We start from the raw sequence: 14,694 nt of genomic DNA on the forward strand, positions 1-14,694 counted from the left end.
ATTCATTCTTTACAACTTGGTTCATGGATCACTTCTAGAATCCTCTTGTGAACTCTCCTCATGGTAAAAACTGACTACTCCATCCTTTTGGGTTTCCTGAGTGACCTGGACTGTTCATAGATCTCTTTTCCCTGCAAGTATAAAAACCCCTTGGAGAGGAACTGTGTCCCGGTCATGGTGTCCCTGTGGTCATGCAGTGCTTGGCACAGAGTATACTCAGCAGGCCATCTCTTCAGAGTGTGTCCGTAACCTCTGTGCTGATAAAGGCAGGCCTGCTGGGAAGGTGCTGGCCTTGAAGTTGGATCACCAATAAGCTCCCGGGCTAAGTGAGCTGGAACTCAGGAGGCACCTGACTAGAGTTGGGCCAAATCAGAGAGATCAGAGGAGCCAGAAGCTTTACAGCAGTGTTTCCAGGGGACCTGCCTTTCATTCCTGCCATGGCTCCTCGTTTTAAACCAGAACATAAAAGTCGGTGAGTCTTCTTATCTTCCAAACTTATATTTGGCTTTGTGGGGTCCTACTTGGTTGGACTTGAGGATTCAGGTCTTGAATGTAAATTAGCCAGGAACTCAAGAAGGCAGACTATTAGGGTTCTGGAACCTGTGAGTTACAGATAGTAGGGTGGGAAGGGCACACGCAGGCTCAAAAGTGATCCTGTGGCCCCGCAGGAAAGGAAGAGGCTCTGTTCCAGGCAATCAATGTGCTGCTGCTTTGGGTCCCTTTTAACATCTTGACTTCCAGTTTTATTTTCTGCTAAAAAAAACCATGGATGCAAATGATAATATTTTATTATAGAAAAAGCATCCCAATTAAAGGATTTCGTAAACACTGGTAGGTGAACAAGTGCAACTTTAAAAGTAAATACAAAGTAAAGAGGCAAAAATCTACAAGCATTTTGCCTTTAAGAGAAAATGTAATGTTCTCCTGCAGAGGTGATCCCACCCAGAGCACGGAACGTGGCTCCATCTCCCCCAGGGAAGGCATCAGGTTTGCTTTCTGAACTTGTATGCGCATTTTAACAATTTCAAAATAATGGCAATAAGTGGCACTGGATAAATTACTAAAACCCCTTGATTCTTAACTTTCTGTTGACACTCGATAAAAAAAGACTCCATATCACACTTTGACAATTTGAGTTAAAGCCTGTGCTGATTGTTTTCTGCAAATATTTCCATCCTTCCTGGGCTTATTCCATAGTATTTTCATAGACCTGTATACATTAGATGACATACTGGTTTCTTGGAATTTAGCTATTAATAATTTAGCTAGTAATAGTGGCTATTACATATTATGCAGTAAATGTACTTTCTAGCTTCCTTACCATTTTTGCTAACATCTTTTCAATACTTTTCCTCCACTTTGGAGAAACCATGATCATCTTACCAGACACATGTTAACACTCTGCCCACTCTCCAGCTCAATGCCAAATGTTTCCCAGTCAGCGATACATGATAATGATGCATTCACAAACTCAGATTCTAAATCTCAAATTCAGGTTCCTCTTGGCTTGCGGAGCTACCTCTGACTAAGACCGTCTGAGCGAAACATCTTCCTCTGAAGATGGCTCTGTATAAACAGCCTGGCTTACTTATTTAGGCACTTAGAAGAAAAAAAAAAAAACCCACCAAACCTGAGTTCCACCTTTATTAGAAATCTCTCTTGCCACCTGGCCAGTAAGACTCTGAAGGGAATGACTGCAACCCAGCCCCTGTCCCTGTGGAGACTCAGCAGTCCTGCCATCATGGAATGGCTTGGTCCTGGGGAAGGGGAGCTCAGAAACTGCAGTGATGCTGAGCTCCAGCTCCAGGCTGGGAGGGTGGTGGGTGCAGAAGAAACCCCCCTCTTCACCAGAAGGGACCTGTGGGCCCCACTTTTCCCTTCGTCTCCACCATCCAGTGACACTGGCAGATTAACCTGTACGGTTTCCAGCTCACTCACCCCATGGGTTGGGACCAAAAGCACATTAACCCAATTGGGGGGCGGGGGAGAGAGATACTTCTTGAAAGCCCGAGGAAATTAATCATTTACATAGAATAGAGTGCTAAGTCCATGCCATACTTTCATACTTGGCTTTTTACCTAAGCAAGGACTAATTGGTTTTAGAGGGTTAGCTGCAGCATGTTCACACTTAGATGTTCATACAGAAGATGGACAACAGACGTTATACTTACTAGACTAACACAGTTCATTCAGATTTCCTTTGTGATGGCATGGGAGGAAGTCAATTGAGAAGCAGAAAAGCAGCACCATTAAACGATTATCTGGGTTGATCAACTACCAGCGGGTATGAATGAAATACTGGCATGGTCAAAGCCAAACCTGACCTCAAATAGGAGTCAAGGAGCTTCACAGACATAAAAGTACCCTCTGGCTACAAAAAAACCTTCACCCTAAACTTTAACCATCAGCCTTACAATTTGGATGCTAGTGGTAGTCAGAAGAATTCTCTAAGTGGGAGATGGCTCAGTTTAACCCTTACTACTACTGTTTTCTGAGTAATGAACGGAGTATTGATTTCCACTGTGATGCTGGTCACATGCACAGAGAACACACTTAAGAACATTCTTGTTCTTCAAGCCTGGAAAGAACAGCTTTCAACACCCATCTGACTTTACCCTTGGAGGACTACAACTAGGGCAGTCAAAATGGAGTCACCTAGCTTGCTCTATGGTATCTTACGGGAATGGAATTTAAGAAAACTAGTCATGCTTCCTTAAAGAACTTGAAGGAAACTATGTACCTCTGAAATCTGTGATGGGTAAAGGCTCTGGGTAGGTGATTAGAATGCCAACTTTATCATAAAATGGGAGATTATCCCCAGACACTTAACATCTGGCTCTAGACTCTAAATTTAGTTCTGCTGTTAATAGCCATGAGGACACGAGGGAAAATGGTTCAGTACTGGGAGGAGTGGTCTGGGTTCACACACAACATGCATTATTAACACAGAGCCAACAAGATCAAACAAAATTACTAGGCCTAATACCCCTCAATTCATCTATCCTTTGGGGCTGACAGTAGTATGGTTTTCTAACCCAGTGATAGGCTACTTCAAAAACAAATATCCTGATATCCAAAAAAAATTCCATAGTATGAAAAGAATATACAAAGAAAAATCCTGCACTGGGACAAAGCCGGGGCAGGTGACATTTCCCCACCCAGCTTTACCCCAAATGCCCCCTTCCCTGGAGCTCTTCGAAGTCTTTCTATTGAGAAACAGAGCACTTGTGAGAAATTTCTGCCTGTCTATTAAAAGCCTTTCAGCCATATCATCTAAGGTTTCCCAGCCACACTCACAGCAATGTGCTGCCTAGGGTGAAGACCTATGGCTTCACACCAGATTCCAAGTCAGGATAATCAAAGTGGCCTGATCTGGACAGGTTCTTCTACTTGAGTTGTGCATTTCATTCCAAATGATTTCTTTAGGCTCAAAAACCTTGAACCTAAAAAGGTTTCATAAATGGTGTTACATTATTATTGGACTTCAGTCGGATCTGTGCGGTTTTGAACTATTCATTGCATTAATGAAAAAACTGAATTTAAACTCTTAAGAAATCTCCTTTTGGACGTTTTGAAGAGAGCCTAGTTCTTCCCAGATGCAGGTCTGGGCACAGAGGCTACCAGGAATGGCATCTTCACTGAACCCTAATGAGAATCCCATTAGCGCCTGCTTGTGGAAGCTAGAGATTGTTTTTTTTTAAGGTTTGGTCCCTTTGCTCTGCTACGTAATTTGCCTGGTATAAAACTAACAAACGGAAAAGCCAAGGACAAAGTATCAAGGATGAGAGGACTGCTTTGATGAATATGAGCCAATGGGAGTCGACTTCCTTTCCTACTTTTTGCAGTTATGCAAAGACTCTGTAAACGGCACCAGATCCAAAATTTTCAAGTTACCAGGGCTGCTGCAAAGCTGGTAGCTTATGTGCCAGTGAGTGCTTTTTTATCCCCTGCCGGAGGCACAGACTTTTCAGTAATGAAAAGGACACACGCTAATTGTAGGAGAAAGGGAAAGGAGGTCTCCTGATACTCGGGGAGACAAACCAAGGGGAGGACTGGCTGTGGGCATCGCAGACAGAGAAGGGCTCTGAAGAGACACGGGTCCACAGCTGGCCCTAATCCTGAAAGTCGTTAGATGCCATCTGAGAAAGTGGGGCATTCAGCCGGTCGAGTTCATCCACCTGGGGTGGGTGGTGCATGACTATCTCCTGGTCCTCTAAGACATCTTCTCCTGCAGCTACCAGATTAGTGAGGGATTTGCTTCGGACACACTGGAAATCCACATGGCGGCTCTTCCCTTCTTCCTTTTCCCAGGACATCTGGATAAAGGGGCGCTGCACATAGTTATAGATTACTTCAGACCGGCCACCGGGTCTTCTCTTAATTTTTTCTTTACAGGTAGGGTAACCTAAAACAGAAAAAGGCCATTCTCATGACTCCAGGAAAGCGCCCACTCTAGATTCCGCACTTTCTCTTCTCTAACCACATTAATTTCCTCCCACATTCAAAGGCTGGGGAAATGACCCCTGACCATGCCCTGCCACTCCCACCCACCTACGCGCTCACCTCCCACCTATCCAGGTTAGTAGGTCTTGTCCCTGGAAGGGAAGTAACAAAAATTCTCTCTCTTCTAATGGCAGGGCGGGGACAGCCTCTTAGTAATTCCAGAGGCCTGTACTTACTGGCAACAATGCCACAGAACAGAAATCCTGCTAGGCCATGGTGAATTCCAGTCTCTAATTCTAGTGCTTATCTCATACTGTAGGAGAAGTGGTTAAGAAAGTGTGTAATGTGTAGCCTAAAGAAAAAAAAACAGGGAAGTTGCCTGAAATATCTGAAAGGCTATCACATGGAAATGGGAGAAATCTTAGAGTAGCTTCAGAGGCTAGAACTAGAAGGAAGACTGAAGAGAGAGTAAGTTATCTACTAGATATATGGACGAATGTTCTAATGGTAGGACAGTCTGATGGGGAATGGAGTAATCCTTGTCACCCTGTTCCTGGGGTTTCCAGTGACAAAGGAGGGACACAGTGGAAGCAGGTTTAATAGACCTCAAAAATCTCTTCCCACCTGAAATTCCAACCTAAGTCAGACACAATGAAGATTGATGGGTTCTGCAGGCAAGACCAAGATAGCAAGCACAGCAAAACTCAAGAGTCAAAGACTCATGGAGGGGAGACCAGGATGGCTTCAGCATTCTCGAAGAATCAGTGTCTAAGACCGTTCTATGGAGACCACAGGTTGGGAGCCATTTGCTCAAGATCACTTCAAACCATTCTATCAATACACACAGACATTCCTCAAAGGTATGTAGTGGAATTAAATCAAATTTTGAGTCTCCAAGCTATAATTTTCAGAAGGACTATTATACTTCAGATATATAATGGGCCTATATATAGATATATATCTATACAGATATATATAGGATCCCAAAAAGATCTTCACAGATCCCAAAAAGATCTTCACCAAGACTGTTGGTGGAATGACTCTCCCACTTGGTGAGCCCACGGGCCCTGCTCCACAACCACCACCACCGCCCCCCCGCCCCCGTGTCTTTAGCCCTCACTGCTTTGTCCCGAAGCAGTACACCGGCACTTATTCCTGCAGCTGCTTTAATTTAAGTAAGCATTTATGACTGGAAATAAAATGAAAAGGAAATACAAGGATTAAAAAAAACAAAACCAGGAATCCCTCACACGGGTAGGAATGTAGTTTTCATGTGTGCCTATTCTCTCTGTCCTCTGGAAGCCAGGTTTTAAGGACACAAGCTGGGCCCATAGATAAGACCTACTCCATGAGCCATGCAAGCTGAATACTAATGGGGATATTTATTACCTTCAATTCCAATGCGAATATTTTTCAGGCCTCGCTCCTTTAACACTGTTTTAGCGACATCACGATTCTCAATATATTTGAAGAATCTATAGAGCTTGGAGCTATAAAGAACTGGAAAAAGAAAAATTGAGTTAATCATGGAGTAAAGACTTCTAAAAGAGGAGGGAGATGAGCTAACAGAATCAGACTGATGAAAGGTATACCTGACCCTGAAGCCAAAAAAGAAAAAAAAAAAAAGATCCAGTTGGATCACAGATTAAATGTTAAGTAATAGATCAAACATAAGAAAGAAACCACATGAGAAATTTTTATAGTCTCAGGGTGGGGAGGACCTTTTGGGTACAACATAAAACCCAGAAGCCATAATATAAAAACTGACACATTCAACTACTTAAAAATACAACATCTCTGCTTAGCTAAAACCACTGTAACAAAGCTAAAAACAAAAACAAAAAACCAAAAGTCAACTGGGAAAAATACCTGCAACTCACATTACAAAGGGCTAATTTCCTTAATATATATAGAAAGAGTGGTCAGAAATAGAGAGCCTTCACAAATCACTAAGTAAAAGACAATCCGATTCTGTAATGGGCAAAAGGCACAAATAAAGCTACAGAAAAGGAAATTAAAAGGCTCTTAAAAATAAAAAAGATGGTGAGTGTTGATCATGAAATGAGAAATGCAAAAATGCGATGCTATTTTTTACCTATCAGTGTGACAAAGATAAAAGTTTAGTAAAACACTGTTTTGGTGAGGGTGTGGAAAACAAACCTGCCACATATTGTTTTGTGAGTGTAATATAGGAGGAGAATTCGGCAACATTTATCAAAATTATAAAGGAACAAAGCTTTGGCACAGAAATTCCATTTCTAGGAATATTATTCTATAGAGATACACGTGTGAAAAAGACTCCGTTTAAAAGGCTATTTATTGCAGCATCATTCACAATTTATAGTTTAAGTGTCCAACAACAGGGCTAGTTAATTCCGTCCTGGCACGGTCGTGCAGTGGAACACTAGACAGCCATTAAAAAGATCGCGGAAGCTTTTTATGTAAGACACGGTGTTAAACTGTCTGTAGACTATGGAAGCATTTGAAAAAAAGGAAAAACCATGGATGTAATTGCTTATGTATGTGCACTGAATACGTCTGAAGGATATAAAAGAAGCTGAGGAGGAAAACCGGGTGGATGAGGCAGGGATGGGATCAAGACTCTTCAATGTATATCCATCCTTTTGTACCTTCTGAATCGGTACATTCACTAAAAGTGGAACCAGCGGAGAGGAGAGTGACGCCACCATTAAATGGCCTCAGTCTGGCCTCTGTCTCACCCCAGTATCCGACACCAGGGGCAGCAGCAGGTGTGACAATGTGACACACTCAGCAGAGACCTCAGCCCTGCATCCCGTGCCCTGATCGTCCAGGTGAGCGTGCGCCTCGCCAGCTCAACAGTGACATTCACGCCGCTTCCGGGATCTAACCGCTACTGTGGGCAGCACGTCTGGTGCGGAAAGCGTCTGCACCACACGGGGGCTCCTACTTTGGGAATACTCCTCCCCCATGGGGGGGGGGTGGTCTTCATCCCAGTCCACGGAGTCCTCATCCGCCAGCACAACGATGTGGCACTCTCGCTCCCCTTTCTTGGCACAGCCCACCATGATGGGCAAGATCAGTTCTTCGAGGTAGTGGTCAAACTGCTTGTGAGCACCGTCGTTGGACAGTTCATGCAGCAAAGCACCTGGGGAGAGAAGCCGTAGGTGAGCATCCCCCCGGCCGAATGCAGATATTACTGGAGAGGAAAAGACTATGAGGTGATGGCCGTTACCACTGAGAAGTTCCAGAGAGGTGGCCCATAAAGGCAGAAAATGGTTTCTTGCTCCGAGGCGCTAATTAAGCTGATTTTGTTAGATATGTTGCATGTTTTACCACTCCTTAACTTCCTCATGTTTATTTTTTATTTTATTATCGAGAGGGAGGGAGGGGGGGAGGGACAGAGGGAGACAGAGAGAGCATCCCAAGCAGGTTCCATGCCCAGCGTGGAGCCAATGTGGGGCTCGATCCCATGACCCCGAAATCATGACCTGAACAGGAACCAAGTCAGATGCTTAACCAACTGAGCCACCCAGGTGCCCCCTTCATGTTTAATAATCCCTGAGCATTTTGACCAACTGAGGTTTTGTTAGCTATACAATGTCAAACCACACACATTAATTCTACAAGAGAAAGAACCATCATTTGTAGTACCTCTTCTGAAGATGCTCTGGACCCCAATTTCGTGGAGTTATGGTACCACAGAAGAGGGATCATCTGAAGTTTGAGGACACCAAGGGACTTGCTCTAAGTGTGCGCTAGACCCAGTAGAGAAACCACAAGTCTAGAGAACTTCATGGAATATGCAGGGAAACGTATCGTGAACCTCAAAGAATAATTTTTTAAATAATTTCAGGAAGCCTAGGTGTTAATAAGAGAATGGTGTTTGTAGTCAATCAGCTCTAATCCCAGCTTTTTAGAGCTTTGAACAAGTCAATTTCTCAGTCTTCTCATTTGTTAAAGGGGGTTATCACCTGACTTGCTAGGGCTCACACTGTTGCAAGAATTAAGCAAGTTCATATCTAGAAAGCCCTTAGTAAACACAAAGTTAATAATAACGGTAAAAATGATTCTAAGAACCACCCAGCCAATTTATGCTGTTTGACTCTATGAGGGAAGGCTCACTCATGTCCAAGAATCAGTATCCTTATTTATTAGTTGAGACACCAAGGTCCCAAGAGGGTAAGCAATTAGCTCGGTGCCTCACTGGACAAGCTAGATTCAGAACCCACCGTGCATTCTCTTTGGTTTACTCCACTTCCTCACAGTGCTGTGAAGCCGGAGAGGGAATAGGTTAGTATCACGTCTCTGCTTCTGCAAATGATTTTCAGCCCACACTTGAAACTCTTCTTTAGTGATTAAAAAAAAAATCAGTCGATTCCAAGCAAACTCAAAGTTCAGCTGCTCAAATGCAGGTAATAGGTATCTGTAACTTACTCAGATCTTGACATCGGATAGTGTTGAAGTCAAAGTTAATGCAGAGATAATCGCATGTATCTCTAAGGTCTGGAATAGAGATGCCATCAGGACAATTGATGATACCAGTTTTGTAATAATCCTGTAAATGGATTAAAAAGAAGAAATGTAGGCAAAGAACCAAGATGAAAAGTGACCTCTTCAACCCCCTATCCATTCCTGGTTCTGTTAAAATGGTAGCTTACTAGAACTATCACCAAGTTGGCTGACTTGTCAGCTGGCAAAGCAGCTCCTGGCTCTCCTGGCATGCTTAGTCACACCTTGAGAGCTGACTGAGCTCACACAAACAAGAAGTACTTCAAAGTTATAGGAACAGAAAGTAAGAGGGAAAGGGAACTGGGAACCAGAGACCCTAAAGTCAGTAACAGTTCGATGGAACTCCTGAGGCTTCTGCCTATGCCTGCCCCTGGGGAAAAGGATGCAACAAGGCTCCTACACACCAGCACTGTTCGAAATACAGTTGCACTGATTCCTTCAGCAATCTCATATTCTCCCTTCTCGTTGGGCCGAGTGAAGTTGTACTCTCTTCCTGGTCCAAACATTCTGAAAGACATCAGGCAACAATGTTAATCTTTTCCAGTCCAGCGGGATTCTTCACGCATGAGGACTGCTCCCCTTTCCACCTCATTCTGGAAGACTCCATTCCATGTTCTCATAGTATAAACTGAAAACACAGCAGTGGGACCCAACCCCTAAGCAGCAGCTCCCTCCAGACAGAAAAGGTGGTAGTGATTGCTTACAGCGTTTGAGAGCAAGGAGAAATGAAGCAGCAAGTCCTCAAGGATCACGGGTGGTAAGCTTCTGTCACAGCAAATGAAGTAAAGCAGCATCTGCAGAGTTGGCCCTTGGAAAATCTCTGGCACGTGTGAGGGTTGCCTCTCACGCCCTCCCCACTGCCCAGGGATATGCCGGCAGCTCAGGAAGACCGTGCATCTCCTGCTCCTGACCCTTCCCGGTCCTTTCCCTCCTCCTTACTTATCTAGCGTGTCAGTCCTCAGTTCTGAGTTTTGCTTTTCAACATCTAATGTGATAGATGCATCTATACTGGTGGGTGCAGATGTTACTGTTCTCCCTTTCCTGGTACATTTTAATGCTGGAGCTCTGGGGAAAATGCCCTTCTTCAATCCAAGGAGTAACTCTAATGACAGGAACTTCAGGTCAAGTAGACAGGGATGGGAGGTATTAGGCTTCTCAGTGGTTTGACATAGTTTAGAGAGGCAAGCCTGCTCTGTGCATGAACTCAGAGGTCAGGAGGGCACAGGGAGATCTTGCTTTTCCTTACTCACCTTCTCCCATCCTTCCTTCCTCCCTCTCAGATCCCCTCCAGTAACACTGGCCCCTTGACTTCCACCACTCCTGTTGCACGTCTGAGCTGTAGAATGGGAAACCAGTGTGAGGGATGGGGCAGGCAGTCAGGATCTTCAGCCAGCCGGATTTAAGTTCCCAATGACGCCTCACTGTCATTTCCTTTCTTAACCTGCTGGGAAGCCCTGCTGTTCAATGTTAAAACTGTTATCCTCCACCCTAAATTGGCTGCTTTTCAAAGGTCTGAAAAAGATTCCAAATCACATACTTTCCAAACCACTAACACCATATATAAGAAATCCATCCTGATAAAAGTGTCTTCAAAGAATGCTGACATTTTTCTGGAATGTTCTGGTTAAAGTCTAGCCAAGACAGTTATGAATCAAAATAGTGAACAACATGCCATGTAATGCCACCCCCTCCAACCCCTTAACTATCATCAGCAAGACCTAAGCTCAGAGTTATTTATCTGGTAGTGGTATGGATTAACATTAATCCATTTGCAATCTCTCGGCTTGTCCCCCTTGTTACTAGTGGCCCACATTTTTTAGCTCACTGCCTAGGCTTACCAACACTGTATGTAACCTCAGGACAGTGCAAACCTAAGTAACTCTCAGAACTGATAACCTCAGCTGATAAACCACCTAGATAAAGAATCAGACGCTCTTGCCATGGGACAACTCATTCCTAGATTCAAAGAAAGAGGGTCACCCAAGAATTAACAGAAAATGCTTGCCTTTCTTCTCGTGATCACTGTCAGAGGCAATCTACCTCAAAGAGCCAGTCAGCACCGAGGGAACACTGTTTTGGGGTGTGGGTGTGGTGGGGGGGGCAGTGGTAGCAACACCAAGACTAAGGACAGGAAGTCAAGTCTGATAAAATGTAGGGCCAGTCTGGAAAATGTTTTGATGTTCTAGTTTAGTCTTAATTCAGATGTTTGAGAATATACAGGTTTCTTTATAGTTAAAAATGGTTCATCATGAATCTGCATGTGTATGTTCAAATATAAATATATTTGAATAGCTGGATTCCATTTAGCCTAAAATTCAACAAATGAGTGTGGTCCATTCTGATTTCTAATGAAATCTAACCTCCTGAGTGAGGTTAGATCTTTAAGATCTACTTCCAAGTAGATGAAAATCCTCAAAAGCCAAATGTCTATGTGTATATACACATACGTCATCATCATTATTATTATTATTTTTACTCTTATCCCAATTTGCTCTTCCTCATGTTAAGGTCTATGGTTGGCCAGAAGGAGAACCTCCTAATTCCCAGTCCAGGCTCCAAGAACACTTTCTGGCCAGTGCTCCTCCTTGGCAGGCTCTTCCATTTCCTAAACTCTACCCCTAAAATGCTGGAGGCAGGAGATGAGGAGAAGAGGGTAAGACTGTGGTCTTCAGTGAAGCAGCACAGAGAATGGAACATGAAGAAAAGAGAGAGCAGTCATGACACAGTACAACAGCCAGATAGAAAGATTCAGTTTTGGAAAACTTGAATAGAGATGGAGGCATCAGAAAATGACAGCCTGACACCTGCTGCCAAGCAGAGCGGGCAACGGACAGCAGCCAAAAGGCTTTCCTGTAAAACAGTTTTGCTGTTGTGTCATGTGGAACACGTGTCTAATTCTATTTTTTATTAAAAGACAAAAGAAAAAAAACCCCACAACTCAGATCTTCCCTTAACCCTGTCTTTGACCTATGGAGCTCAGACAAGATTACTTCTGTGAGGGTGTACGAATTATGGCTAAGAGAGATGAGGTGTGTGACTTCTGTTTCAGAGGGAGAGGGAAGGATATTCAGCAGATTATTTTCCATAGTTCTGATTGCACTCTCCTTTGTGGGGGCCCATTTTACTATACTGGCTTTGTAAATAAATTAAGTACATCCCCCAAATCATCAACACATATAAGGCTTTGTATAAGCCTGCCCTCCCTGTCTCACAAAGTTGTGAAGGTAGAAAAATAAGCAATGCAGGGCTTCTTTTCCTCACATCTAGTGCAAGATAAACAGAAGATATTTCTATTCATAGAGAAGAGAGTGAATTTGGAAGGAAATTATCATCAATTACCTTCCCAACATGGTATCCGGATGAGCAGTGAAAATTTGTGGATTCACAACAAAACGTGTGCCATCTACAAGAAGTGTCACTTTCTCTGGCGCCTGGGAATGAACGTTACTGCCAAAGCCCACAGTGCTGTTTCCAAATCGTTCTGGAGCCATAAAGGGTTCATGGTTCCGTTTATTCCCATTTTGGAAGCAGGAGCCTTTGACGTCTTCGGGAAGTGGCATTATGTGAGGGAACTGAAGATTTGCTGGCTGAGAGGCATAGTCAAGTGAAAGGTCTAAAAGATCATACAAACAAACCAAAATAACTTGACAGCAAAAAGGCTTGGGGGGGAAATAAACCTCATCTCTTTAAAAAACAACAAGAAAATCCTCAAACTTTTAGGTGTTCGCAGGCAAAAAACTGTTGCCTTGAACAAGTAAAGGAAAAATAGGCTAGAGACTCATACTGGATCCCCCTGAGCTTTTTTCCAGGTTTGCACGGTGGGGAGGAGAGAAGGAAGGCAGTAATGCCCACACTTTAAAATGATTTAAAAATTTTATGGGGCGCCTGGGTGGCTCAGTCGTTGGGCGTCTGCCTTCGGCTCAGGTCATGATCCCAGGATCCTGGGATCGAGCCCCACATCGGGCTTCCTGCTCTGCGGGAAGCCTGCTTCTCCCTCTCTCGCTCCCCCTGCTTGTGTTCCCTCTCTCGCTGTATCCCTCTGTCAAATAAATAAATAAAATCTTTAATAAAATAAAAAAAATGATTTAAAACTTTTAAAGTAAATTATATGCATGGCTTAAAAAAATTTAAACAGTAGAGAATTTCTGTGGACAACCAGCAAGGCCCTGCCAGACTCCATGCCCTCCCCTGGTCTTGTTTCACAGAGGAAATCACTTTTTACTTCTGTTTCCACTTCTAGCTCTAAATAATACTCTTGTAGTTCCTGTGTTATATTTAAGGAACCTGCTACCTCTGGGTGCTGAAACTATTCCTTTTCCACATCCTTCTAAAAATTTCCACATGTTTCTAAAGTTTATTTCCCCAGAAGGGATGACAGTCTCTAACTGTCTAATGCATTACTTTTCCTAGAAATTCACATAAAAATGCATTTTCACTATGCGCTGGAGAATCCTACCATCACCAGCACCATTTTTTGAAGAGGCAGGGCTTGCCCTCAGCAGAAAGGTTCCAATGCAAGTGGCCTTGGGTTAGGATTCCTTCACGGAACCTGTTTTTGTCCTAGTATCACCAAGGAGTCGTTTTCTTTAAAAGCAATTTATTCAATTTTCTGAACCTTGTTCGGTTCTGTAAAATGAGAATCATGTTCACTCCACCTCTCTCACAGGATTCTTCTATCAACTGAAATAAAGTATGTGAGAGCACTTCAAAGTGTGCTAATACCATATCATGCAAAAAAGGCTTAAAACTAAATATCTGAAGTCTGGATGTATGCAGAAGACAATTTGGGGGAAAATATAAAAGTATTATCATAGGATTCTTTTAAATTGGCAGTTCTCCTAATATATTTTAATGTAAAAAAAGTCTCTTTTACGAAAAATTTCAAACATACCAAAGTTAACACAATATGCGTATCCCGCCACCTAGATCTGACAAGCTTAATTAAATTTTCTACATTTTCTTCAGATTTTTTTGAAAAAAGTAAAAGGTTATAGATACAATAGAATATCTGACTCCCATCCTGCACGTATTTTAAGTCTGTATACAATAATTCATGAACATGATCACTGCCCATCACTTGTGGTAAATGAGCCTGACTTTGGGCCCTTAGATAAATTGTGACCTAGAGTACACTCACTTTTCTTTCCCATTTGCTTCTAGAGAAAAGGAAACCAAAATCTAGACCAAACGCTTATTGAGGGTTCACATCCTACGATTTTTGACAGATTTTCAGTGTGGCCCTGTTCTGTTTGCACAACAAGAGCTAAGCTTCCACACAATCCACAGGCAAGCTTCTAGCAAAGAAACGCTTTCATCACCAAGATGGGCTTTCACAAAGTGCTGTTCTAAAAAATGAAAGTAGGGACCTACATCACAAATTCAGGATGCTTGATTCCCCACCCTCACCCCCCCACAGCAATGAAGCAATTCAGGTGGGCTGATTGCTGAAGGGCGCCTCAAGGAAGCATACATGGGTGAGCAGGAAGGGGGACTCCATGCGCAAACTCTCCCTAACGGCACATGCTAGGATGGCAGGCACACCCTGCCCCTCTGCCAGTGGACGCATCTAGAATAGCACAGCCTGGTCAGAAAGACATGGGTTCAAATGGCAGCCGCCCACCTCCTAGTGGTGTGGGCCTGAGTACGTTCTGTAAGCTTCCGAAGCTTCCTTTCGTCATCTGCACAAGGAAGAGGACTCTAAGCAGGGATCGGCACACTTTCGATAAAAGGCCAGAAAGTTCTGTGGGTCACAGTCTATGC

At 43.4% G+C, this 14,694-nt stretch overlaps 2 protein-coding genes across 7 annotated transcripts in view; one reads left to right on the forward strand and one right to left on the reverse strand.

Moving 5' to 3' along the window:
* The window catches only part of STK38 (serine/threonine kinase 38), a 128,880-nt gene that overhangs the window by 42,989 nt on the left and 71,197 nt on the right, over nucleotides 1-14,694 (forward strand). The window contains exon 1 of one of the 2 annotated variants that reach the window (XM_027603556.1): nucleotides 440-472. The exons of the other annotated variant lie outside the window; for it this stretch is intronic. The gene's annotated coding sequence lies outside the window, so the exon portion shown is untranslated. Of the gene's footprint in view, nucleotides 1-439; nucleotides 473-14,694 lie in introns of those variants that run through there. 2 annotated transcript variants of the gene reach the window in all.
* KCTD20 (potassium channel tetramerization domain containing 20) overlaps nucleotides 771-14,694 on the reverse strand; it is a 37,334-nt gene continuing 23,410 nt past the window's right edge. For 2 of the 5 annotated variants that reach the window (XM_027603558.2, XM_027603559.2), the window contains 6 exons: nucleotides 12,274-12,547; nucleotides 9,339-9,441; nucleotides 8,860-8,980; nucleotides 7,373-7,570; nucleotides 5,833-5,943; nucleotides 771-4,405 (listed from right to left, as the gene is read on the reverse strand). In XM_027603558.2, the coding sequence (XP_027459359.1) occupies nucleotides 4,113-4,405; nucleotides 5,833-5,943; nucleotides 7,373-7,570; nucleotides 8,860-8,980; nucleotides 9,339-9,441; nucleotides 12,274-12,547 (1,100 nt within the window). In that variant the 3' untranslated portion in view covers nucleotides 771-4,112. Of the gene's footprint in view, nucleotides 4,406-5,832; nucleotides 5,944-7,372; nucleotides 7,571-8,859; nucleotides 8,981-9,338; nucleotides 9,442-9,638; nucleotides 10,161-10,184; nucleotides 10,247-12,273; nucleotides 12,548-14,694 lie in introns of those variants that run through there. The other 3 variants (XM_027603562.2, XM_027603561.2, XM_027603560.2) reach the window with 3 other exon arrangements.

This window comes from Zalophus californianus, chromosome 7 (genome assembly GCF_009762305.2).
Source record: "Zalophus californianus isolate mZalCal1 chromosome 7, mZalCal1.pri.v2, whole genome shotgun sequence".
In the NCBI taxonomy this organism is placed as follows: Eukaryota; Metazoa; Chordata; class Mammalia; order Carnivora; family Otariidae; genus Zalophus; species Zalophus californianus.